General features: G+C 44.1%; 5 protein-coding genes and 1 pseudogene across 5 annotated transcripts; all 6 read right to left on the reverse strand.

The window, feature by feature from the left end:
- Positions 1-6,970: 6,970 nt before the first annotated feature.
- Positions 6,971-8,234, reverse strand: LOC108080210 (putative sodium-dependent multivitamin transporter; annotated as a pseudogene).
- A 3,574-nt stretch (positions 8,235-11,808) lies between these two features.
- On the reverse strand, positions 11,809-12,636 carry LOC121501957 (uncharacterized). Its single transcript, XM_041774591.1, has one exon. It carries the CDS (start codon positions 12,634-12,636, stop codon positions 11,809-11,811), a length of 828 nt encoding a protein of 275 aa, XP_041630525.1.
- Positions 12,633-16,538, reverse strand: LOC121501958 (uncharacterized). Its single transcript, XM_041774592.2, has 6 exons — positions 16,485-16,538; positions 15,508-16,347; positions 14,740-14,961; positions 13,606-14,640; positions 13,365-13,516; positions 12,633-13,080 (listed from the first exon to the last, which is right to left on the reverse strand). The coding sequence occupies exons 1-6, from the start codon at positions 16,536-16,538 to the stop codon at positions 12,633-12,635; spliced, it is 2,751 nt and encodes a 916-aa protein (XP_041630526.2).
- Positions 16,539-19,585: 3,047 nt separating this feature from the next.
- Positions 19,586-20,425, reverse strand: LOC138929219 (uncharacterized). The gene has a single exon (XM_070288536.1). It carries the CDS (start codon positions 20,423-20,425, stop codon positions 19,586-19,588), a length of 840 nt encoding a protein of 279 aa, XP_070144637.1.
- A 268-nt stretch (positions 20,426-20,693) lies between these two features.
- On the reverse strand, positions 20,694-21,722 carry LOC138929220 (uncharacterized). Its single transcript, XM_070288537.1, has one exon. The coding sequence runs from the start codon at positions 21,720-21,722 to the stop codon at positions 20,694-20,696; it is 1,029 nt and encodes a 342-aa protein (XP_070144638.1).
- Positions 21,723-21,738: 16 nt separating this feature from the next.
- Positions 21,739-24,510, reverse strand: LOC121501959 (uncharacterized). Its single transcript, XM_041774593.1, has one exon. It carries the CDS (start codon positions 24,508-24,510, stop codon positions 21,739-21,741), a length of 2,772 nt encoding a protein of 923 aa, XP_041630527.1.
- Positions 24,511-24,929: the final 419 nt, after the last annotated feature.

Raw genomic sequence — 24,929 nt, forward strand, 5'->3', positions numbered from 1 at the left:
ATAATTTATAAATAGGAACCTGAGTTCCCAAAAAGTGACTTCGCTGCTAACTACTGGGGAGGTGAACTCGACCCAATCGCAGTCGGCTGCTAAGTGCCTACTCTAGGGCCGTGGTCCGCTTTATATAGGCCCTGGCGCGGCTTCAGTGTGGCCAGAGTCCTGTGCGGGATTTTCCCCGAATAGTGTGCCCAGTCGTTCGGTCTAGTGTGACCCTCCGCTCGCGATCAGTGGCGCGCGCGCGCATTTAATTCAAATTATATTCATTATGTCGCCGATCCATATTCTTATGTCGCTAATTGCTCCTATTTTATTATATTTCCTACTATTAAAATATATTGTGCGCGTAGAAGCGTCACATCTTTAAGGGTCTCACACTTGAAATGTGTCCATACCTTATATGCGTGCGCGTAATCAGCCTCAGAACATTCTGTTTCACACAAACTACTATAAAACTTTTCACGAGGTGGGAGAGAAACTTCTTTTAATCGATCACTAGAGTCTAAATACTCGTAAGGGAAAACACTTTTCCGACGAAGAAGGGTAAAGTCTTCACTATTTGGGTATTGAGATTTTAATACATTCAACTCATTATCATTTAGATTACTTGCCAGTGTGTCTAGACTAGAGGACATGAATCGAAAAGAGTCTAAAAATCTAAATTCTAGGGTTTTATTTCCTACAGGTATATATTTAGATATTGATACATATAATTCCTTATTGCATGGAATTACACGTATTTCTCCTTCTGTTTCCCCGAACTCTTTCACAAACAAATGTGCATCATACTTGGAAAGGTTGTCAAAGAACACGGGAATGAAATTACCTGATTTATATTTTAAGTTACACTGGTTATGAGCTGCACCTCGAAATTGGCCTGTGAAATGGCAGTGATCTCTCACTCTATCATTTCCTAATTCACCCTTACATATGTGACAATTGATAGCGGACGCAAATTTTATTTCATCCTGTTGACTCATTGATAATGGTATTATTTTTGACATATGATTTTGATTTATCTCGGACAAATCGAACGTTAAATTTTCAATGAAAGTGCGACTAACATTTCCACCTGTTTTTAAAACTAACTTATCTAAACTAGAATCAAATGCACACTTTATATAGTATGCAAATGAAATAGAAATATGCTTATTTACAATTTGTGATTTTTCACTTACTGATATTGAGACAGGCTCCAGGATACACTCAAAGTCAGCGTAAACTGTAAAAGGGACCTCCAGTTGACGATGATAATTTGAAAACTCCAGCGTTGTGGCTTTCACATGAGGTCCTGTGGTGACCACTTTGCTGCAGACTTCGTGATGCTTTTCAAACCTCTCATCGCTTGTTGAGTAGCTTAAACATATGTTACAGAACATACGTTGAATTCTTTGATTCCCAATTTGTGATGTAAGTAGTCTATAAATAAAAATATAAATTTAATTAGTATACAAATTAGAATGTATATATATTTATATTTTTTTTTATTTATTTATTTATTGTTTATTTTTATTAATTTATTTTTTTTTTAATTTTGTTTATTTTACTTACCTTGACATATTTTTTATCCAGACGAAATGTCCTGGAATGTTGGCAGTTGGTCCATCCACAAATAATAAATTGATGTGGAATTCCTTTTCGACAGCATCCAAACACTTTACCCAGTTTTTCAGCATACCCAAACACATTTATGCTAATGTGTGGGTTTTGAGCAGTGAACTTGCAAACTTCACGTATTTCCATTGGGAAATTTAAGTCAGTGAAATCTAATTTCGTGTATGGTCCTACATAAATCACGCTTGATGAAATGTTCACTTTATATGTTGAACATCTTTGTGACTTTTTGCTTTTCGAAAAGCTGGACAATATTGCCCACTTAAAGCAATATTCGTCTTTGTTTTGAAAGTTAATCACAGCATTTTTGTGTTGTAGTTTTTCTGGTAGTTTAAAGGGTCCGCTTCCTTTCAATGGGTCACATTTTAACATATTTAACTCGACTCTAATTATGCGGGTTAGAGTCCATCCGCTGTCCCTTTCCTGGAACTCACTCATTATTGATTCAATTTCATCTTTGTGGAAATTAAACAGGGTATACAAACTTCGGCGTGCCGAATTTAGCTTCCTTTCTTGTTCGTTTTTGTTTTTTTCTTTTGTTTTTAATTTTTTATATTTTTGCTTTTGTTGTTGATAATGTTGAGGTTGACTATATTTTTAAATGTTAATAAATTTTTTGTATTTTGTTTTTAATGTTTTATACTTTTTTCAATGTTGGTTTTTATGTAAACAAATTCCACTTTTTGAATTTTTGGTTTTTTCTTGAAACCAATTTTACATACACTTATTCACTTTTTAAACGTAAAATTTTGTTTTATAATTTTTTGAAGGTAAACACCGGCGTGTACAAATTGTTCGGGGCACAAACTGTAAGTGAATCCTGAGGATCTAGGATTTTCCTCGTAGACCCGAAATCATTCGCATAAGATGCAAACATTTTTTGTCAGTTTTTGCATTTAACGTAATGGAAAGGAACCCGACTATTTTATCTTGGGTAGTTGTCATTTAGTTGATCGTTTGTACTTATACCCCACACCATTTTATAAGAGTAGGGTCGCTGAGAGGACTAAATTTACTCATGATCTTTCAAGATTTGTTTTTGTTTTTCATTATAAGAAAAAGAAGGTGCTGTAAATGTGTGAGATCGCTTACCTTTTTTGCTAGACGATCCCTCAATTCCTTTTTAGTAAGCATTCGTTGGCATGTGTCCTTTGTTGAAAGGGAAAGTGATCCTTTTTTATCAACACCGAAAATCTCGGTCAATGGTACCCTTTTCTCCCCATTCACCCACCCATTGATAAATGAGCTGTAACCTTTTGACAACATATTTATCACAGCTAAAAATCTCGGCTGACCTTGTCATCCCTCCCTCTTCATTGCATTGTGCGTTTGCAGGTGTACAGCGGCTTTTGCTGTCATCTTCATCCCTTTAAGGATCGCACTGACCTTTTCACCCTCCATCCCCTTTTGGTGTGGGAGCCGTTTCGAGTGCGTCTTCGGGGCGGTACCGCTTCCGCTCGCGTGCGGATCGAACGATATCGCTCCCTCGCATACGCACTCGAAGCCGTATCGTGTGCGTTATCGCTCCCTCGCTCCCGTATCGAGTGCGTCTTCGGGGCGGTACCGCTTCCGCACACGTTTTTCACGTGTCCTCAATCATTCAATCACACCCTAATCAATTTTTATTACCCTACCCTTTTATGGTGACAGGGGTCAGATCACCCCTATTTAATTAATTAGTGACCCTGATTAGCAATTAATATAAAACTGGCCTAGCTGTTAGATTCCCCTTCTACTTTCAACGTATTTAAATCTACTTTGACACATGAGCTTCTGGTATTATTTCAAAATTTTGGTATAAATTTTATGAATCGGACGACTATATCTTATAGCTGCCATAGGAGCGATAGGGAAAGTAATAGAAAAATTTTAACTTCGTTGTTTTTCAACGTATTTTCATCTACTCTGAGATATGAGCTTTACTTATTATTATAGAATTTTCGTATAAATTTTTGTTTTGTTAAATAACACAGCACTATTCACATTCAGTTTGAATTCTTTTTTTAATTTTCCTTTTTGTTTGTATTATTTTTGATTTAATCAACAGCACAGCATAGCACTATTTACATTCAGTTTACTTTCACTTTTTTTTAATTTTCCTTTTTGTTATATAAGCATCGTTTTATTCACACATTTGTTCTTTTAATATTTTTTCAAACACTTGCTTAAGTTTTCACTTTAAAAAATTGATTGGAGACCGAGAAGAATTTTCCGATAGTTTTTTTAAACTAAAACCATTTCCCAAAATTTATTTTCGAAGATGACATTTTGGGCTTAGAAAGTACCCCATTTCCCTTATTTCTATGAATGTGCGTGAGAAAGTCTTAAAGGGGTATGTTTAAATTCTAACGCTTTCTTGAAATTTGTCATTTTGTTCACATGCCTTTTCTATTAGAAAGGTTATCGCCCCGAAATGCTGTTAATTTAAGGTGACATCCACAAGTTATGCTACATATGAGATAGTTGGGGTTGAAACACTTAAGATTATCCACCCTCTCACACAACTTTTTCTTTTATGAGGTGTGGGAAAGTCTTGAAGATATTAAGGGGTATATTCAAATTCAAGAATTTACGATCACCCACCCTTTCCCACGGAATACCTTCTCACTAATAACAGGGTGATATTCACACACATCTATACCTGCCAGCTCAACACCCCACCCACAATTTAAAGGGTTAGTTTTATATATATAGAACAAACTTATTTGTATATAAATACGATTTAAATTGCATAATTAGTAAATAGATCCCATCAAAAGCGTACTCACATATCTGGTACTCCGACTGAGATCACAAATCAAACTCAAGTTCCGGGAACGTAAACTTTCTTGCTCTGAACCACAAATTAACCATTTTAAGAATTTCAATAATTGAAACAGGAATTTTAAATTAAAATTTAGTTTTAATTCCTTAAAAACTTCACAAATTGCATACTTAAATAAAGAAAATTTTGACAATTTTTGAAGAATCTTTGTATCTGAGTAGTAAGCGAAAAAACTACAAGGGTATAATACATAATAATTAGTATAATACAAAAATATATATTTTTCAGACTTTAAAAATTTCCATATGCCATATATTTAAATACAAAAATGATTTGCAAAATATTAAAAACCCAAATTTCTAGGGCAAGCTTAATGCGAAATTATTTATTTCCATTTGAGTTTCGCCATTTTGTTCTTTCATCTCATACTCTGTTTCGATTGGCTAAACGTTTGTCACTGATTTTGCCTGGGAAAATGGCCGACTGCAAACGTCAGCCATGTCACCTTAATCGAACATCACTTAATTTTCTAGAATAATTGTAAAAAAAAAGCTAAAAGAACTTCATATAAAAAGTTTAATTTATTATTTGAATACGTATAACCTTCTTATTTTTATTAGATTGATAAATCTGCATATTTTTTTTTTTTTACATTTATAATATTTAAAATTACAAAATTTTGGCAACAGCTTAGAAAATATTTAAAAATGTTTATATTTCTTTCATATATTATGAGAGATTTTGGCAATATTTTTTCTTTATGTATTAGACTTTGGACTTTAAATCAATATCAACAAACCCAAACTATGCTCAAAATGTATTAATTGTTATTCATTTGGCTACGAAGTTTTGGTTTGATTAATGATTGGTATCCATGGCAGCTAAGCGAATTAATAAGTGAGATAAATATTATTATAAATTCAATTTTTACTTTCATTCCGATAAATCCATTACAAGTCTCCACCATTTTATTGTTATATTCTTCCTCTTACACATTTTTTGGTGATGCATTTACCAAGATGGCCGACTGCAATCGTCAACCATGTCACCTATGTCGGCCATCTTTTAATTTCGCAGCCCTTTTAAACTGATTTGTCGTGTTCCGGGAAAACATTTATTTTTAAAAAAGGCAACATTGATTAGATTTCTACTGGTGTTATTCTCTCAAGCGAGCAGAATCAACAAAAACAAACTTAACTTGTTATTATGTGCGTATGTAAAACTGTAACTGTTAAATTGCAAAAATAATAAGTATAGGCAAATCTAATCAAACATAATATTACTTGTGTTTTCATCATTAATTTTTATTGTTTTTATTATATTAGATACTTTAAATCTAAAATATAGTTTTTTTATACAATTATAGATTTTTTTAAAATTTTATAACATTTTTTTTTTCATAATTTTATTTAAAAAAAAAAACTTTAATGTAATGTTAACATCTTAAAAATAACAACAATGGAAAAAAGGAACAAAACAAAACAATAACAACTACAAAAATCAAAATTAACAAGACGGGCACGCCGAAATTTGTATTCACTTGCAGTTTACAATTGGATCATTAAAAATCGATCCATTCTGGTCACATTAATAGAAAAAAATTAAAAGGAAATATATAAACGTAAAAATAATGTTTTTAAAAACAAATGTTTACCCGGAATGCCACAAAAGGCTGCAAAATGAAAAGATGGCCGACATAGGTGACATGGTGGACGTTTGCAGTCGGCCATTTTGCCAGGCAAAATCAGTGACAAACGTTTAGCCAATCAAAACAGAGATGTAAGAACAACATGGCGAAACTACAATGGGAAGAAATAATTTCGCATTAAGCTTGCCCTAGAAATTTGTGTTTTTAATATTTTGCAAATCATTTTTGTATTTAAATGAGTCATTTCAGTGCTTCGAAGTGAGAGAGAGTTATAGATATAGAGTTCAGTCATATTTTATAATGTTTCAATAAGATCAAGAGAGGTCGGGAAGAAATGTGTGGTAGTAATAACTTGTTGTATTTATTTAGTTCATACAGCACTGTTGCTTATAATGCTATTTTATATACTTTATTTAGAGGTTATGGGCAGATAATATATGATTAATATATTTGATAAGAACGAAAAAGAAGAGCATTTGCTTCTGGGATCTTTAATTGCCAAGTGAGCGTGAATTAGGTATAGGTGTCTCCTATAAAGATTATGTGCTACAGCAGTGTTTTAATGTACAAGGTTGGAGTGTTTAATCTTCTAATAGGCTCATCTCCAGCCTATCCACCACGACCTCTGCTTCAAAGGAAGGGAGACATCAAGGACCGCGGCGGCGTTGACAATGATATGGACATTGATAAGGAGCTCACTTCACACACATCCCCTCCTGGATCCCCTTCCGCAGGGCACCAAGAAGCTGATCCTGCCACTCCACCTCCTCTAAATGTTAAAATACAGAAAAGACGGAGAAGAACAGAAGCAGACTTGCTTCTGTCACCAGCTCCAACTGGGCAAAATGCCCCTATCTGTGACGCCAATCAAGTTAATCTCGGCCTGGCCGCAAGGAAAAGCCATACACTAGCACTAAACAGTATGGCCGCCGCCCTGCTTATGAAATCTAGCGAAGATAGCGACATTCCGCTGAAGCAGCAACAGTGAAACTGGAAAAAACTTGACCCAAGAAAAACCAGGGGTATTGACCCATCGTGTCCACAGCAAACAGCGGCATCGCTCGACTTGATGCGCCCCTCCAGCAGGGGATCACAGTCTCGATAATAGTAGAAAATGGCCAGTCCACTGAAGATGGTGCTGAAGCTCAAGAGTCCCAGGATGGGCAGATTCCACCACAGAGCCGACTGGGCGCTCTTCAGATTTCGCACACTAAGCAGTCGTTGGATCTGGGTCTGGTTGACTCCGTACAGGGACAGATAGGTGACCATGCCGCCAATGATGAGCGACCACCAGGTGTGCCTCACTGTGGGATCCAGCGAAAAGTCGTCGAACTGCACTCGTCCCCGCTCCACAGCCACCTCCCAGATGGCGGCAAAACCTCCGGCCTTAATCGCCGACACTGCTATCACCGCGTATATGGCGGCGAACATGAGGAACGATTGAAACACATCCGTGATAAGGACCGCCATCAGGCCGCCCAGAGTAGAGTAGAAAGTGCATACCAGTCCTATAACCAGAATGGCCGCCGTCCGTGGTATCCCAGTCACAGCCTCCAGCGCCAGGGCCGGGGCATATAGGGCAATGCCCATGTAGAGCACCATTTGGATGGTGAAGGCCAGCGAGGCGGACAGTCGCGTGGCCTGACCAAAGCGCCGCTCCAGGTACTCGTAAACACTGGTGGTTCGCATTCGATAGAACACCGGCAGGAAGATGTAGGCGGCGATGGGTGTGCTTACCCAATAGGCAATGTTTATCACACAGAACATGGTGCCGAACTGGTACGACTCGTTGGAGACGCCCATCAGCGAGATGGCGGACATGAAGCTGGCCATGAGACTGAAGGACACCGGAAAGGTGGTCATGCTCTGGTTGGCCATCAGGTACTCCTGCGTGGTCTTCTGCTTGCCGCCCGTGTATCGGTAGTAGATGCCAATCAGCGCCGAGATCACCAGGATGCTAATCAGGACCGCCGCATCCCAGGCGTCAAACGTTCCCACGGGCATGATTCCGGCTTATCGCTGGTGGTCACCAGAGGTGAACTGCCTGAGCCCGCCTGAATTGATTTTTACACGGCAGCAGCAGCAACAACTCACTGTGACTCGCCGCTTGCTCACGCGAATGAATGACCTTTCCTTTCACAGTCAACGCTTTCCAAAGAGCGCGCAAGTGGCCAGCTGAGAGCGGTAGCGACAGCGCGAAATCACAGCGAAGATAAAGATTATCCTCTAAAAAGATGGTCTGGAGCCATTACTAACAGGCCTTATTATTCTGAAGCTGCCCAACCGCGGCATAAGCCTCTGCCTTCCATGGAGATCCAGCACACTAATACCGAGGATTGCCCCCCGTATCTAAAGAAAACAGAAAGGCAAGAACAATTCAAATTTAAACGCGCGCGCGAGCGCCCCACTATCGAACGAGCACACTGGACCGCGCAACCGCTGGCCACACTGGTTAAGGCAAGTTCCCGCATCGACTTTGGCCACACTGAAGCCTCGCCAGGGCCTATATAAAGCGGACCACGGCAGTGGAGAAGTCACTCAGCCGCCGATTGCGATTGTAATCACAAGCAGTCAAGTCACTTTTTAGGAACCAGGTAACCCCGGGTTCCGCCCAACAAATTGTAGTTAGTACCCGTAGTTTCGCCCCCGCTAACTCTTCTTCCCCTCGAGTCCGACAATAACTTCTCCTCCAAACCTTTATTTCAACGTTTGAAATTTGTGTTTCTTTTCTATTTAAATAATCATCTAACCGTCTGGCCGATATATTTCTCTTTTTCAAATAGATTGCATTTATTTTTTCTGCTTTATCATTTCTAATATCACGCACTTGTGGTTCATCACTTAAAAAACCATAATTTATATCCTGATACCTGTTTTTTACTGCAATTCGTTGATCTGCTTCGCTTGAAATCTGTGTTCTAATTTTCTTACCTTTCCTTCTTTCATTAATAAGAGCTTCTTGCGTTAACGCTTCAGCAAATTCAAAGCAATTTATTCTAAGTGTTGATGGAGGAATATTATTTATTTTTTTATTATCAGTATTTGAAGTCTGAACTAATCTAGATCTATAGTGACACTTAATGCCCACCTTACCATTTGAATACGAAATAATAAAATATCTTTTAGCCCCTCTGTGACCTAAATCAAAATGACCACTTATTTTTTTCCCTTGGATTATTAAATTTTGTTTAAAGCCATAGTTTTCTCTGTAGTTGTAGTTATAGTAGTAGAAGTAGTAGAAATAGTAGTTGAAGTTTCTGTTTCATATGTTGAACTATTAGGGAATACCTTTTCACTGGTCATCACAAGAGTTGTGAAAGTAGATATTCCTTCTTCTATATTTTGAGGTGTAGTTGAATAATTTCCGATAGTAGAAGGTGAAATAGGTTCCAACGTTGTTGATTGTTCTTCTCCGTCCTCTATTAAAATTGGTGAAGGGTTAATTGTTGTTGTTGTTCCATCATCATCATCATTATTTCCACTAATGCGGGTTGTTTCTAGCGCTGAAGTCGGTATTGCTCCTCCTTCTCCGTCCTCGATGAAAATTTGTGAGGGTGATGAAGGTGTGGTTGATGAAATTTGTAGCAGTGAAGGCACCATATTTTCACTTTCACTTTCACTTAATTTCTCTTTTTCTTCATTAATCACAGTTGAGGATATGTTCTTATAAATTTCTGTATCTTCCAAAATTTCAAAATTAAATTCTATCCTCAATATTTTGTTTGAGTTTGGTAAATTCATTAAAAACTCGACTTCATTTGATGAATTCGATGATGATTTTGTGAAATTAGTTAGCACATACTTAGTTGGGGCAGTGTTCACTAGCAATTGTTCTTAAAAATATAATATTATAAATATAAACATAAATAAATAAAACTAATCATTTTTAATTGTTCAAAAATTAATATTGTTAAAGAAATATACAATTGTTCTTAAAAATATAATGTAATAAATATAAATTAATAAAACTAATCATTTTTAATTGTTCAAAAATTAATATTGTTTAAAAAAATATACATTTGTTCTTAGAATTAAGTTTTTACATGTTTTAAAATGTTTTCTTAATTAAAATTGTACTTGTTTATTATACTATATTATCTAACTACTTTTTATTTAAAATCATGAGATTTTCTTATTATATATATTTAAATTGCTCTTCTCTTTTTCGTAAATATTCTTCTAATTTTTTTTTGTTCTGAATTACTCCTATTTGTACAATATTCAATTTTTTTTATTTTCTCATTCCATTCGAAAATACTTACATCTAATTCAGCTATTTTACATTCTGAATCTTTTTCTTCTATTTTATAATGTCCATATGCCATAGTCCCCATTTTATTAGAATCTATAATTCTTTTATCATCTTTACTATTAAGTATAATTTTATTACACCTAATAGCCTAATAGTAGATACTACATGACTTGAAGATCGTATCATTGCCATTGACCCTATCACAGACTCTTCAGAAAGCAAATACTTTTTATAATCTTGAAAGTGGGCGTGGTTATTTCAATATTCATGCGTGGACTTGGTCCGCTTTATTCGAGTTCACATAGGTAATTAAAATATACAAGCGGGAGTGAGAGATCAGAACCTAGGAGAGCGGGGGCGGCCGCTTAGCCGTGCGCCGATCGCCCAGAGTCGAAGCGTCCGCTAAAAGAGCGAGAGCGCAAGCTGCGCAAGAGCGCAAGCTGAGAGCGAGAGCGCGCTGAGGAGCTTTGAAGAAGCGGGAGCACTTCGGAGTCGCGCGGGGGGGAAACGAAAGCTCCTGACCTGAACATTCCGCCCCCTTGCAATCACTAGGGTTGCAACATAGTCTGCTCCTCCTTACGGCGTGTGACAGGCCCCGGACAGGACCCATCCAAATACGGTGATTTGGGCCACCAGCAATTCATCCTGCACCTTCAGGAACCCAGGCTGCATCACTTTAGGGTACACATCCGCGCCCAGGACGACGGAGATCGTAGCCGAAAGGTAGAAACGTTCGTCAGCTAAGGTGATGTCCTTGAAGTAAGCCCGCACAGTCTCATCCAACTGTCGGATCGAAGTGCGGACGCGCACGTGCGGCTCCACTTTGAAAACGAGATCGAGCCGGACATGGGCGTTCGTTTTCGAGCCGACGGTGGCTGAACAGCAAGAATCTGCGGCACTTCCGTAGAGGGTTGACTCCGTGGCAGACTCGGCAACGGTAGGAATTAATACCTCGTGTTAGCCTGCTCTCCATTTCGACGGCGCTACGTAGACGTGGGAACATTGTTTATAACCTGGAGTAGGATACAGAAGAAGGAATTAGTATGGAGTCGAAAATATGACTTAGAACTAGCGAAAGAAACAAACTACGGAGTGAGGATACTGCTAGTTACTGAGATTTTTCGGAGGTCGCCCCCGGAAGCAATACGACTTTTGTGACAGGGCGCTTAACGATCCCCCGAGCAGTACGAATATTCACTACTCAGACATGACCAACGGGTCCGGGAAACACGGAATCAATCCTGCCGAGCCGCCACTCATTGGATGGCAGATTATCGTCCTTGATTATAACCATCTCGCCCACCTCGAGATTTCTTGTGGGGACTTGCCACTTTGTTCGCTTATGGAGCTCCTTGAGGTACTCTTCTTTCCATCTCAGGCGGAATTGCTGATGAAGGGCCTTAAGGTGCTGCCACCGGTTGATAATCGAAGTGGACGCACCCTTAATTTCGGGTTCGACGGTGGCAAGAAGGGGTCCACCCACTAGAAAATGACCTGGCGTGAGTGCTAACAAGTCTGTGGGGTCTTCGGACATCAAGCATCGGGACGCGTATTTAGACAGGCCTCAATCTTGGCCAGCAATGTGGAAAGTTCTTCGAACGTATTCTTTCGAGTGGCTGTGGATTTATAAAACAACGTCTTGAAGCTTTCAACTCCAGCTTCCCACAATCCTCCCATGTGCGGGGCTCCTGGGGGTATGAATTGCCAAAGGAGTTCCTGGTGACAATAAGCATTCGTCACGGACTCCTTGACAGCTTGCAGAAATTCACGTGACAGCACTGCGGCTGCACCAACAAAGGTCTTCCCATTGTCCGACTGAACTTGTCGAGGGCACCCTCTTCGCGAGACGAATCGTGCGAATGCTGCGAGAAATTTCTCTGTTGTGAGGTCAGAAGTAGGCTCTAAATGAATGGCCTTCGTGGAGAAACATACAAACACCAACACATTGCCCTTGGTAATCAGGCAGGCTCTCCCGGTGTAGTTCTTTATGTCAAACGGTCCGGCATAATCCATGCCTGTGTACGTAAAGGGCCGCGAAAAGGACGTTCTTTCTTTCGGTAATTCGCCCATGAGTTGAGTCTGCAACTTCTTTTTGTGGATCACACATATTTTGCAGGAGAAAATTACTGACTTGACTAAGTACTTGACCCTTAACATCCAGAATTTTGAGCGGATCAGGCGTACCATTAGCTGATTACCGCCGTGCAAGGATTTGCGATGCGTAAAGGATACGAGGAGTCGCGCCAACTGACAGTTGTATGGAAGAAAGATCGGATGCCGTTCATCATATTGGAGGACTTCGGAGGCCGTCACCCGTCCACACGCCCTGATGAGGCCGTGAGGATCAAGGAAAGGATTCATGTTCTTAAACTGGATGCTGGAATTGGCCGCTTTTGGCTCAGACAGGCATATTCAAGCGCAAAGTGTCTGCGCTGGGTCATGAAAATTAGGAGTCGCTCAGCTGTGGAAATCTCTGTATTGGATAGCTGCAGCTCGCCTGGAATAGGTCGTTTTTGCGCGCGCTGGATAAAGCGCTGAACATAGGCGAAAAGTCGTATTGCCTTGTCGAGCTTGAAGAACCGCTCAAGCATGTCCTGCTCCGGGCATGCTAAATGGCAACGTATGGGTCGCTTCTCGATGTCGATGTCGGAAACTGATTCATAAGGTGCAGGCCAGGAGTCTTGTGGCTGAGTTAGCCAGGAAGGCCCATGCCACCATAGCTCACTGGTAGCTAACTCTTCAGCCGCTACTCCACGACTGGCTAGATCTGCTGGGTTGTGCTCGGAACGCACGTGAGACCACTGGCTGGCATCAGTATTTTGAGCGATTTTTGTGACTCTATTTGCGACGAAGGTCGTCCACTGACATGGTGGCTTGTTCAACCATGCCAGCACAATAGTGGAATCAGTCCATAGAAAAGATTCTATACGACCGAAAGGAATCTGAGGCAGAATTGCAGTCCACAAGTCTGCCAGAAGGACGGCTCCACACAGTTCTAGACGCGGGAGCGAGACGGTTTTTACCAAAGCGACTTTGGTCTTTGACGTTAGAAGATTTGATGAGATGATTCCATCACGCTGGATACGAACGTAAATTGCTGCGCCATAAGCCTTTTGGGAAGCATCGCAGAAACCATGGATTTGGACTTGTACACCTGGTTGGAAATGTACCCAACGCGGGATGCGAACTTGGTGGAGGAAACTGTAGCTCCGAAGGAAATCATGCCAGCGATGTAGTAGTTCTGCAGGAAGAAAGTCATCCCATTCGACGCTGGCTAACCAGATATCCTGCATCAGGATTTTGGCCTGAACCACAAATGGGGAGAGCCACCCAGCTGGGTCGAACAATTTCGCGATTTGGGATAAGACGTCGTTTCGAATAGTTTGCCTGAATGGTGACCTCTGTTGGGACAAAATAGAACTCATCCGTCGTAGCGTTCCACCGTACTCCCAATGTCTTAGTGGTGCTGACCTCTTCGAGATCAAGAAAATCAGTCGAAAGTAGATGCTCTTTAGGAAGTGCTTTAAGGAGTGCACGTTCATTCGATATCCACTTGCGGAGAGGGAATCCAGCTGAGGTCAGAGCTGCTTGCAGCTCCTGAATGGCTAAAATAGCTTCAGCTTCTGTATGGGCTCCTGCTAGCACATCGTCGACATACATATAATTTGAAATTATATGCGACGCCCGTGGATATTGGGCGTTGACATCGTCGGACAATTGTTGCAGTGTTCGTAGGGCCAGGAAAGGGGCACAATTCACTCCAAACGTGACCGTCTGAAGCTCGAAGTCGGATATAACCCCTTGGCTATTTCGAAAGAGGATTCTCTGAAACGGATACATCTTGGTGATGTCGGCATTGAAAACGAATTTAAACGTCCGCCACTTCAGGATTTGAAGAGTGAGATCGGACTGCAGTACTGGCCCTGGATACAGAATGTCATTAAGGCTGTTCCCATTGGAAGAAGGACTGGATGCGTTGATAACTACGCGAACTTTCGTGGTCGCACTTTCGGGCTTGAATACTGCGTGATGGGGTAGATAGAAATTTATCTTGTCGGTATTCGGAGGCACCGGCTTCATATGGCCAAGATCGATATATTCTTGGATCACTGAGTCATAAGTGTCTTTGAGAGCGGGCTCCTTCTTCAAGCGAATCTCATTCCTCAGAAAATGTGCGAGTGCGGAACTCCTCGAATGCCCCAAGTCAATGTGCTCTGAATCCTTGAAGGGCAGGGATACTATATATTTCCCGTCGCAGGATCTGGTAGTTGTTCGGACGAAAAAGTCTTCACACAACTTGTCCGTCTCCTTTACCAGTCTACATGGGAGATCCATTTCCATGGTTGCTTCGGACTCTATGGATATCTGTGTGGTAAAAGACGAAACCCTACTAGTGGTTGAAGACACTGGGCCGGTCAAAATTCACCCGAAAATGGTCTCTTGCGCTAATAAAGACCCGCATACGTTTGGCCTCCAGCCTGATAGCAGGACAGACGGAAGAATATCCGCACCTAGAAGAAGGTCTATCTGAGATGGCTGGAAAAACGACGGATCTGCCAATGGCATATTGGGCAGCCTATCAAGAATGCTGCGATCAATTGTGCTTGTCGGAAGATTGCCGGCCAGGTTCGGCAGCACAAACGCCGTAGTGTCGATCTTGAGCATTGGTTTGGCCGAAGTGCCCATCTGGAAATGACACATTTTTTGAGAGACACCGGAATCGGCTTGGTTCAGCCCTGTGACTCTTGTTGTTACGGCTTGAAATGGGTGTTTGATCTGGTTGGCAAGCCTCTCGGAAATGAACATGCCTTCGGAACCTGAATCTATCAGGGCACGGGCTGGAAAATTCTCTCCTCGATGGCACACATGAACTATGGCCGTACCTAGAAGTACTCCCTACTGGTTGGAGGCGAAAGGAACCGAAGTGTTCGAGATGGGCTGCTCAGGAGGGTGAGCCGGCGCTGTGCTAACAGCATTAGACGGAGTATCTTTGTGCAAGAGCGTATTATGCCGTCCCCTGCATGTGAAGCAACTATGCCTGCTCGGGCATTCACGAAGATTATGTCCCCTCGCAAAGCAGTTAAGGCACAATCTTTTTTGTTTAATGTATGCTGCTCTTTGTGGTTGAGTCATCTGGAGAAAGCGAGGACAAAGCCGAACTGGATGAGGCTCTCTGGAGCAGAAATCACAAAATCGTGCGCGTGGCCCGACTTGTGTCTCGAAGGTATTTACCCTCCTTGGCTGTGCACTTCTGGGCTCCCTTGAATGCTGTGTGCTGGAAGAATTGGGTCGGACATCCTTAATTGCTTCCAACGTTCGATATCTCTCCTCGAGAAAGGAATTCATTTCTTCCCAGGCTGGGATTGCGGACTTATTGGTCAAGGACTGCTCCCATAACGAGAGAGTGACCTTCGGCAACTTGGAGGAGATTAGAAAAATTAGAAGGCAGTCCCAATTTTCCGTGGAAATTTGTGAATGCTCGAGGGCTATCAAGCACCCTTGGATTGTGCTCTGCCGATCTTTCAAGGCCGTGCCTGATTCACTGGTCGAAAGACTAAACAGGATTTTAAATAGGCTGTTTACCAACAATCGCTTGTTTTCAAAGCGATCCTGAAGCGCTGACCACGCGGATTGGAACCCATCATTAGTCAGCGGAGACTTGGCCACAATGGCGTGAGCTTCGCCGCTAGTTTTGGCGTTTAAGTGGAACAGCTTTTCCACTGGAGTTAGCCTTGAATTGTTTACGTAAATGGCCGTAAACAGGTCACGAAAGGTGGGCCAGCGCAGATAATCTCCGTCAAAGATCTCTGTGTCGCATGGCGGAAGACTGCAACCCCTTGAGAATGTGTCTGTCGGCGGAGCTGTTCTTGCCTGTGAAGTGGAGACGGACAGACGGTCGATGTCTTCGTTCAACTTGGAAGCACAGCTTTCGTACACCGCATAGCAGTGCTCGTATTTATTTTGAAGTAGCGGAAGATTTCCGCTACCTCCCTCGCGCAGAGCTGCTTTGGAAGCGGTCTCATACTCCTGTCCAACCTTTTCCCATAAGGACTGTACCTGATCCAGACGGAACTTTAAGGTAAACGAACTAGGCTCGAAAGGGGTTACCGTAAAAATCTGGCTTTCGAATTTGCTGAGACGGTCGCTAGTTGCTATGAACTCAAGCAAAATTCCATCTAATGCGCTTTTGGCTTTGGATCTCAAATTACTTGAGGGTCCAGCCCCCGTGTCTCTCGGACTCGGTTCCCACCTTTGGCTTCCATCTCTGGAAGGCGCTAACTGCGCTAGTTACCGACCAGTCGGTAGGCAACAACCCGCCGGCTAAACCTCCCAGAGCTACCCTAGAATTGGTACGCTAACGGGATGGTTACTGCATGGGCAGCGGCCAGACGAAGTCAGCAGTTTCTGTATCGCTAAATTATTTACATACATATGTTGCAATCCAACATCGACCAAAGCCGGGCAACGACCACTTGAGTCGTTGCCCTACATCGATTCCGCTGACGCCGCAACAGGATGCCCCAACCTCTCTCTCAACAGGAAACATGACACGAGCAGCCACTTGGGCTGAATTCACTGGAAACTATATTTGTTTATTTCTTTGACTTAAGCACTTTATGTATTAGTAAATAAGACTTTTGTACAATTCGGCAGCGGAGGCAACTTGGCCACCGCTGAATAATATATTATTCATTCGAAAAACGAAACTCAAACTGGCGAGTTGGAATTACTTCTTTACTAAATTGAGAAAGGACATTTAAACATCTACTCCGGACCACCACCCAGGATTGAATCATAACTCGCTCCCTCCCTCTTCTGACTCGCGTCTTGGGGAATTGATTCTTGTCCTTCTGACATTTTTGGATTGGTTTAAGACTTGATAGGAGTGACCGACTAACTAGGTAAATGAAGCTGCTGGATTGAGCAGAATTCCCAAAATAAAGGATTGCGAATATGGATTGCAAGAATATGCCGTAGAATTCGAATGTTAGACTTATTTGCTCCCAATACCGTCAACTAAATCGAAGAAGTAGAAATGTGAGACGGTAAAAACGAAACGAATATGGATGGTGGATGGTGGATGGTGGAATTAACCAATCTCAGAATTGCAAGTAAATAAACTGGAAAAAATTTACTTGAAGTAGAAGCGACGGAATCAATATTAATTGGAGCAAATGCGACGAGAATTGAAATTTATTTGACCAAATAACTAATTGCTGGACGGAAATGCCGAGTTGTTTATTATTTTCGTATTAAATAAAATAACCCAATGGAGTACCCTTGACAATTGCGGATATTTAATCGAGTGCAAAACTTTAAAAGTATTTAATGATCAATTTATTGATTAATTATTAATTAATAAAAATATTAATTATAAAGCCAAAAAAAGTAACTAGATCGGAATAGTAGGATTGGAACACCTGACACCTTTTTTCCCAACTCAATATTCGTTGGGATGCGCTGCCGGCAATGTAAAAGCTCTTGAGTATGTATGTATGTAGATGTCGCGGCAGCGACGGAACTATGTAAGGCGCACCAATAAAATACACAAAAAAATACGGACACTGGTTTACAAAATTTTTTTTCTCACAATATTTTGTTCTTTATTTATTATATTTTGATTTTCTTGTTTTATATATATGTTTATTTTTTTTCAAATGTTGTATGTAAATGTCTTTGTATGGGGAAGAAAATATAATATTTAATATATATGTTTTATATGGAGAAAATATAATATATGGATTTATTATTGTTAGAAGACCCTTAATATCGATATATCATTTGAAGAACACCCTTGATATCGATATTAGTGTGTCGTGGCAAAAACACAACTAATAAGAGACGTCCACACTATATTCTGCGTGGTCACTTCCTCTTCCGTTTTTATTCTTCTGAGAGAGAAGACGTGTTATCTGATAAACTGGAGGGGGCGGAATGGCCAAAACAAGTGGTCGTCCTTCTTTGAGGTGGTGGTCGTCGGAATCGTTGGGCTGGAGGCTGCTGAATCCCACAAGGAAGAAATGTCCAAAAATAGTAGGCGAGAGGGGGCAGCTTCGTTTCACTACACTTTATTGCTTCACTTCTGTGTTAAAAACTAACTTAGATTACATGGAGAACAAGGCTGCAGGGACCGCGGAGTGGTGAGTTCGCTGCTGGAGAGCAGCGAAAGAGAGGGAGACGGGAAGAGCGGAGGACACAGTGAGCGGGAGCACAAGCTTGAGCGCAAGCGCTGGCCGCTTACACTGCCGCTCAAAACTTCACGCCTTTCTGGCGTGAACATTCTCCCCCCCCTTGCGCTAGCAAAAGGAATCAGGATCATGACTCCAGAACAGCTCCGGAAACGGTCCATCCGAAAACGGTGCTCTGAGCAACCGGCAAGCCATCCTCGAGTTTCAGGAACCCCGGTTGGATCAGTTTGGCAAACACATCTGCGCCCAACACGAGGGAGATGGTTGCCGGGCGGTGGAATTGTTCATCCGCAAGGCGGATGTCGTCGAACTTAGCCCGAGTGGAGTCATTCAGAGCCCGAATGGGAGTCCGGATCTTGAGGCTCGGGTCCAGCTTCAGCCGAACAGACCTCGTCGTCTCCCAGCCTGGTGAGAGGCAGCCGGAAAGCGGCCGCCAGCGATCGGTCGATGCTGCTCACCGCCATACAAGGATCGATCATCGCCGCGGTCTCGAACGTACAGGATCCAGTATCGACCACGACGATGGCTGTCGGCAGTATGTGGACCGTCTTCTGACGAACCAACGTGGCCACCGACGTAGACGGAGCGGAGACCTCCGGACGTGGACGCTCAATGGCGACCCGAATTGGCGATGAAGAGCGAGAGGCGGACCTGGCGGAATGGCGAGGATGCGACCTGGTGGGTTGGACAGGCTTGCGTGAAGGGCGTGATGGTGACGCCGTTGGCTGGGGTGTGCGTTCGGGCGCCCGTTCCTCGTGCATGTGGAGCAAGGTGTGATGGCTCCCTCCACACTTCTTGCAGCCGTCCTGGCTGCGGCAGGTCCCCTCGGAATGTTGGTGGGCGAGGCAATTTGAGCAGTACTTATTAATAAGTACTGCTCGGAGGCGCTTCTCGGCGCTCAGCTTTCGGAACCTCTTGCACTTCCGAAGAGGATGGATTCCCCGGCAGACTCGGCAGCGGTAGGACTGAGTACCTCGGGAACGTCTGCTTTCCAAGGACTGGGCGGTGCGAGGACGTGGAGCCATTGTACAAAAAACGTGTCCTGCGATGAATAGAAAAAAGAAAAAACGAAGTGTTAGCAGGGGTAGCACGAAACGTCGGACCTCGGAAATTGAGAAGCCCTAGTCCCTGGGAACGGAGGATACTTGATCCTCCGCAGGAAGAAGTATGACCTTATGGACTGGGCGCTTAATAGTCCCACGAGCGGTGCGGATCTGCACAACTCGGATGAGGTCATCGGCTCCTGGGAAGACAGAACTGATTCTGCCGAGCCGCCATTCGTCGGATGGAAGATTGTCCTCCTTGACGACTACCATGTCGCCGATTTGGAGGTTTCGGGTCGGATATTGCCATTTGTAGCGTTTGTGGAGTTCCTTTAGATAATCCTCTTTCCACCGAACACTGAACTGCTGATGTTGGGCCTTTAAATGTTGCCATCGATTGAGTATCGATTTGGCTTCGCCCTTTATCTCGGGCTCCACCGTGGAGAGCAACGGTCCTCCAACAAGAAAATGGCCCGGTGTGAGGGCCAGCAAGTCTGAGGGATCTTCGGACATCGGGGAGAGGGGTCTTGAGTTGAGGCAAGCCTCAATCTTTGCGAGGAGCGTCGCAAGTTCCTCGAAAGCGTACTTGCGGGTCGCGGAAGCTTTGTAAAACAGAGTCTTAAAACTCTTGACGCCCGCTTCCCATAGACCCCCCATATGTGGAGCCCCTGGTGGAATAAATCGCCATACGAGCCCCTGATGGCTGTATGCATCAGTCACAGACTCCTTGACGGCTTGTAGGAAGTCTCGAGAAAGCAGAGTTGCTGCCCCCACAAAGGTCTTGCCATTATCCGAATGGACCCGCTGAGGACAACCGCGCCTCGCTACGAAACGAGCAAAGGCCGCTAGAAACTTCTCGGTTGTCAGATCGGAAGTGGGTTCCAAATGGATAGCCTTCGTAGAAAAACACACAAACATAACCCTTTGTTATGAGACACGCTCTCCCTGTATAGTTTTTGATCTCGAAAGGGCCGGCGTAATCGACGCCCGTGTACGTGAAAGCCCTCGAGAAGGAAACTCTGGCTGTCGGAAAATCGCCCATCAGCTGTGTTTGAAGTCGCTTCTTGTAAATCGTGCAAATTTTACACGGATTCACCACAGCCTTCACCAGATTCTTGATTTTAGGAATCCAATACTTCGATCGGATCAGGCGTACAATTAATTGACTACCGCCATGAAGAGTAATCTAGTGAGCAAATTGGATGAGAAGGCGAGCCAGTCTGCAGTCATAGGGAAGTATTATTGGATGGCGTTCGTCATACTGCAACCCTTTGGCAGCAGTAAGGCGACCGCATGCTCTTAGGAGGCCGTGTTGGTCGATAAACGGAAACAAGTTCGCAATCGGACTGGACACTGGAAGGGACCTTTTCTCGGCCAGATGCTTCTGCTCTTGGCCATATGCTCTGCGCTGCGCAATCGAGATTAAAACTCTTTCTGCCTCCCGGATTTCATCACTTGTGGGTCGTGGAGCGGGCGAGATCGAGCTCTTGCGGCAGCGTTTAAGGAATCGCAGAACGTACGTTAAGACCCGCAGAGCTTTGTCCAGTTTGGAGAAACGCTCAAGATATTCTTCGGACGGGGTCTTGCTGAAATGCACCTTGACTGCACGCTGTTCTAATTCGGTCGGATCGATGGCATTTTGGGCAGGCCATAGCTCACGAGGCCCTTGCAGCCACTCTGGTCCTTGCCACCAAAGTTTGCTATCCGCTAGGTCGATCAGGGGTACGCCTCGACTGGCTAAATCGGCGGAGTTTTGTTCGGAGGGAACATGTGCCCAACAGTCGACTGGTGTTGCCTGAGTGATCTTGGCAACTCTGTTGGCCACAAACGTAGTCCAGTTGCAAGCAGGCTTACGTAACCAGGCTAGGACGATCGTGGAATCTGTCCAGCAGCGGAGGTCGGAACTGGCGGTAGGCAAATGCGGAAGGATTGCTGTCACCATTTCGGTTAAAAGCACCGCTCCACAGAGCTCTAGCCGGGGGAGGGACACGGTTTTCACCGGAGCCACTCGTGTCTTGGCTGTCAGCAGACGAGTCAAGATCTGGTGACCCATCTCGACGCGGACGTAGATAGCAGCTCCATAGGCTTTCTGCGACGCGTCACAGAAGCCGTGATGCTCTACGATGACCTCTGGCTGGTACCCAACCCACCTTGGAACGCGGATCTTGTTGAGGTCGGAATATTCTCTGAGAAACGACTGCCATCTCTGACTCATGTGCGTGGGAAGCTTGTCATCCCAGCCTAAGTCTTGCAACCAAATCTCCTGCATAAACATTTTGGAACGGATGATGAACGGCAGGATCGAACAACTTAGCGATTTGGGATAAAACTTCCCGCTTGGTGTAGGAGGGTTCCACTATTAGGTCTGGAGGGACGAAATAGAACTCGTCGGACTTTGCCCTCCATCGCATACCAAGCGTCTTGGCCGTGCTTTCGGCATCGATATCGAGGAACTCGCTATGGAGAAGGTGCTCAGCTGGAATATTGCTTAGTATGCTCTTATTGTTAGAAGTCCATTTTCTTAATGGAAATCCAGCGGAACTCAGAGCTGCTCGCAATTCTTGGACCGAATCTTGGGCGTCTTTTACGGAATTTGCGCCGGCCAGCACGTCATCGACATACATGTGATGCTGAATAATGCGGCTGGCCTGTGGAAATGGCCCTTGGACGTCCTTTGCTAGCTGTTGCAGCACTCGGATAGCCAAGAAGGGCGCGCAGTTGACCCCGAAAGTAACTGTCTGTAACTCGAAGTCTCGGATATCTCCTTCCTTATTTCGGAACAGAATTCTTTGAAAGGGTGTGTGCTTGGAATCGACCCAAATCTGACGGTACATTTTAGTAATGTCCGCACTGAAGACATATTGGAAGCATCGCCACTTCAGGATCTGAATAGTCAGATCGGATTGCAGGACTGGACCAGCATGAAGAATATCATTTAAACTGGTTCCATTTGCTGAAGGGCTTGAAGCGTTAAATACAACGCGAAGCTTTGTAGTGGTGCTTTCGGGCTTGATCACCGCATGATGTGGAAGGTAGTAGATAGGAGAATTGTGAGTCGACGGAACTTCTTTCATATGACCCAGATCCAGATATTCCTGAATCACGCTGTCATATTGCTCTTTTAGGGGAAAGTCTCTTTTTAACCGATTTTCGTTTCGGAGAAACTGAGCTAACGCGATGGACCTCGAATACCCTAGATTGAATCCAGAATTTACGGGGTCGCAGAACGGGAGCGTCACCACGTACCTCCCGCTTGCGTCTCTCTTCGTCGTTTGGAGAAAGTTCCTCTCGCAATAGGAATCCGACTCCTTTACCATCTGGACTGGTAGATCTTCCACCTCCCAGAACTTGCTGAGAAGCGTGTCCAGTGCCTCGTCACCTACTTGGTGTACTTGAGTCGTGAAGGATGCGACTCTGTTTGAGTTCACCTGGGAGATCGGCCCCGTAAGCACCCATCCGAAAATGGTCTCTTGGCCTAGTAGAGAGCCGCAAATGTTTCCTCGCGTGCCACTCAGCATGACCGAAGGTAAAATGTCGGCCCCGATTAGAACATCAATTTGCGGACTCTCGTAGAATTTGGGGTCTGCCCATTGGAGAGCGGGCAGGTCTTTCAAAGAATCCCGAGCTATTGGATATGAGGGCAATTTGCCCGCCAATGCCGGAAGGACGTAGGCTGCGGTGTCTAACTGGAGACCCGGCTTAGTAGGAGATCGCACTTGAAAATGGCAGAGTCTGGTAGACTTCGCCGAAACGGATTGGTTCAGCCCGGAGACTTGAGTTTGGATGCTGCGGAATGGCAGCTTGATCAAATTGAAGAGGCGTTCGGAAATGAAAGTCGCCTCGGATCCCGAGTCGATTAAGGCTCGTGCTCGGTAGTTCGTGCCGAGATGGCACACATCGATAATTGCCGTGCTCAGAAGAACGGCTGTAGTGCCAGAGGCGAAGTAATTTTGCACCGTGGGATTGCTCGTCGATGCATTACTGCTGGAGGGTCCTGAAGAGAGCTGAGCAGAGGGCGTAGAGGATCTTGAATTTGCAGGAGTTGCATTACGATGTAGCAGAGTATGATGTCTCCCTTTACAAGTGAAACAGCTGTGCGTGCTCGTGCAGTCACGGAGCTGGTGGCCTCTCGCAAAACAATTGAGACAGAGCTGCTTCTTTTTTATGTAGCCGGAACGCGCGTCGACGGACATTTGGAGAAAGCGCGGGCATAAGCGTACTGGATGATTCTCCTTGGAGCATAAGTCACACCCTTTTGGTTTGGTGCTGACTTTTGTTTCGAAGGACTGAAGCTTTTTCGGGACTGCTTGAGTCGGCTTCATGTCCTCGATGGCCTCTAAGGTGCGATATCTTTCGCTTAGGAAGGTGTTCATCTCTTCCCAAGCCGGAATGTCGGATTTCGACGTTAGGGACTGTTCCCATAGCGAAAGGGTAACTTTCGGCAGCTTACTTGCGCACAGAAACACCAGCAGACAATCCCAGTTGTCCGTGGATATTTGGGAATGTGCTAGCGCTGTCAAACACCCCTGAATCGTGGACTGCAGCTCTTTCAGCGCATGACCAGATTCTTGGGAGATGGAACTCAAGTTGAACAGAAGCTTGAGTTGGCTGTTGACTAGAAGTCGTTTGTTTTGGAAACGGTCTTGAAGCGCTTCCCACGCAGAGGCGAACCCGTCATTTGTGAGCGGGGATTTGGAGACGATGGCTTTCGCTTCGCCGCTCGTCTTCGTGAGAAGATGGAAGAGCTTCTCGACCGGTGTCAGCCTGGGGTTGTTGACATAGACTGCCGTGAATAGGTCCCGGAAAGTGGGCCATCGAAGGTAGTCCCCGTCGAAGACTTCTGTATCGCAGGGAGATAAGCGGCAACCGGAGGAAATGATTGGCTGGGAGGGTGGTTGCACGGCTTGAGGCGTGTCACTGTCAATTGTCGCACTGATCTCTGCAGAACATGACTCATACACCGAATAGCAATAGTCATATTTGCTCTGCAGCACGGACACCATTTCGAGGGATCCTTATTGGGCAATTAGATCGGAGCACATGTCGTACTCCGTCTCTACCTTGTCCCATAAGGCTCTCACTTGTTGCAGGCGGACTTGTAGCAGATGTAGGGACGGGGAAGTTTGACCTGGAGTATTGATCTTTGCTTCAAAAATGCTCACACGATCGCTGGCGGCTATGAATTTGCGCAACGACACGGTTGCGGCCGTTGGCGGTTCGGCCGTTGGCTGTTCGGCCGTTGGTTTTTCAGCGGATGCCATTTTGTGGCTGCTAGAGCGTGTCACCCTCAGGAATTCCGGCTTTGAAACAGAGGGAGACTCTGACTTTATGGCAAGCGAAGAGTCGGTAGAAGCTTTTGCCACTGGACTAGAGATGACTATTCGTGTAGCGTTTGACTGACTTGTCGATCGACGATCCGTCC

Source organism: Drosophila kikkawai, chromosome X (assembly GCF_030179895.1).
Source record: "Drosophila kikkawai strain 14028-0561.14 chromosome X, DkikHiC1v2, whole genome shotgun sequence".
Taxonomy (NCBI): Eukaryota; Metazoa; Arthropoda; class Insecta; order Diptera; family Drosophilidae; genus Drosophila; species Drosophila kikkawai.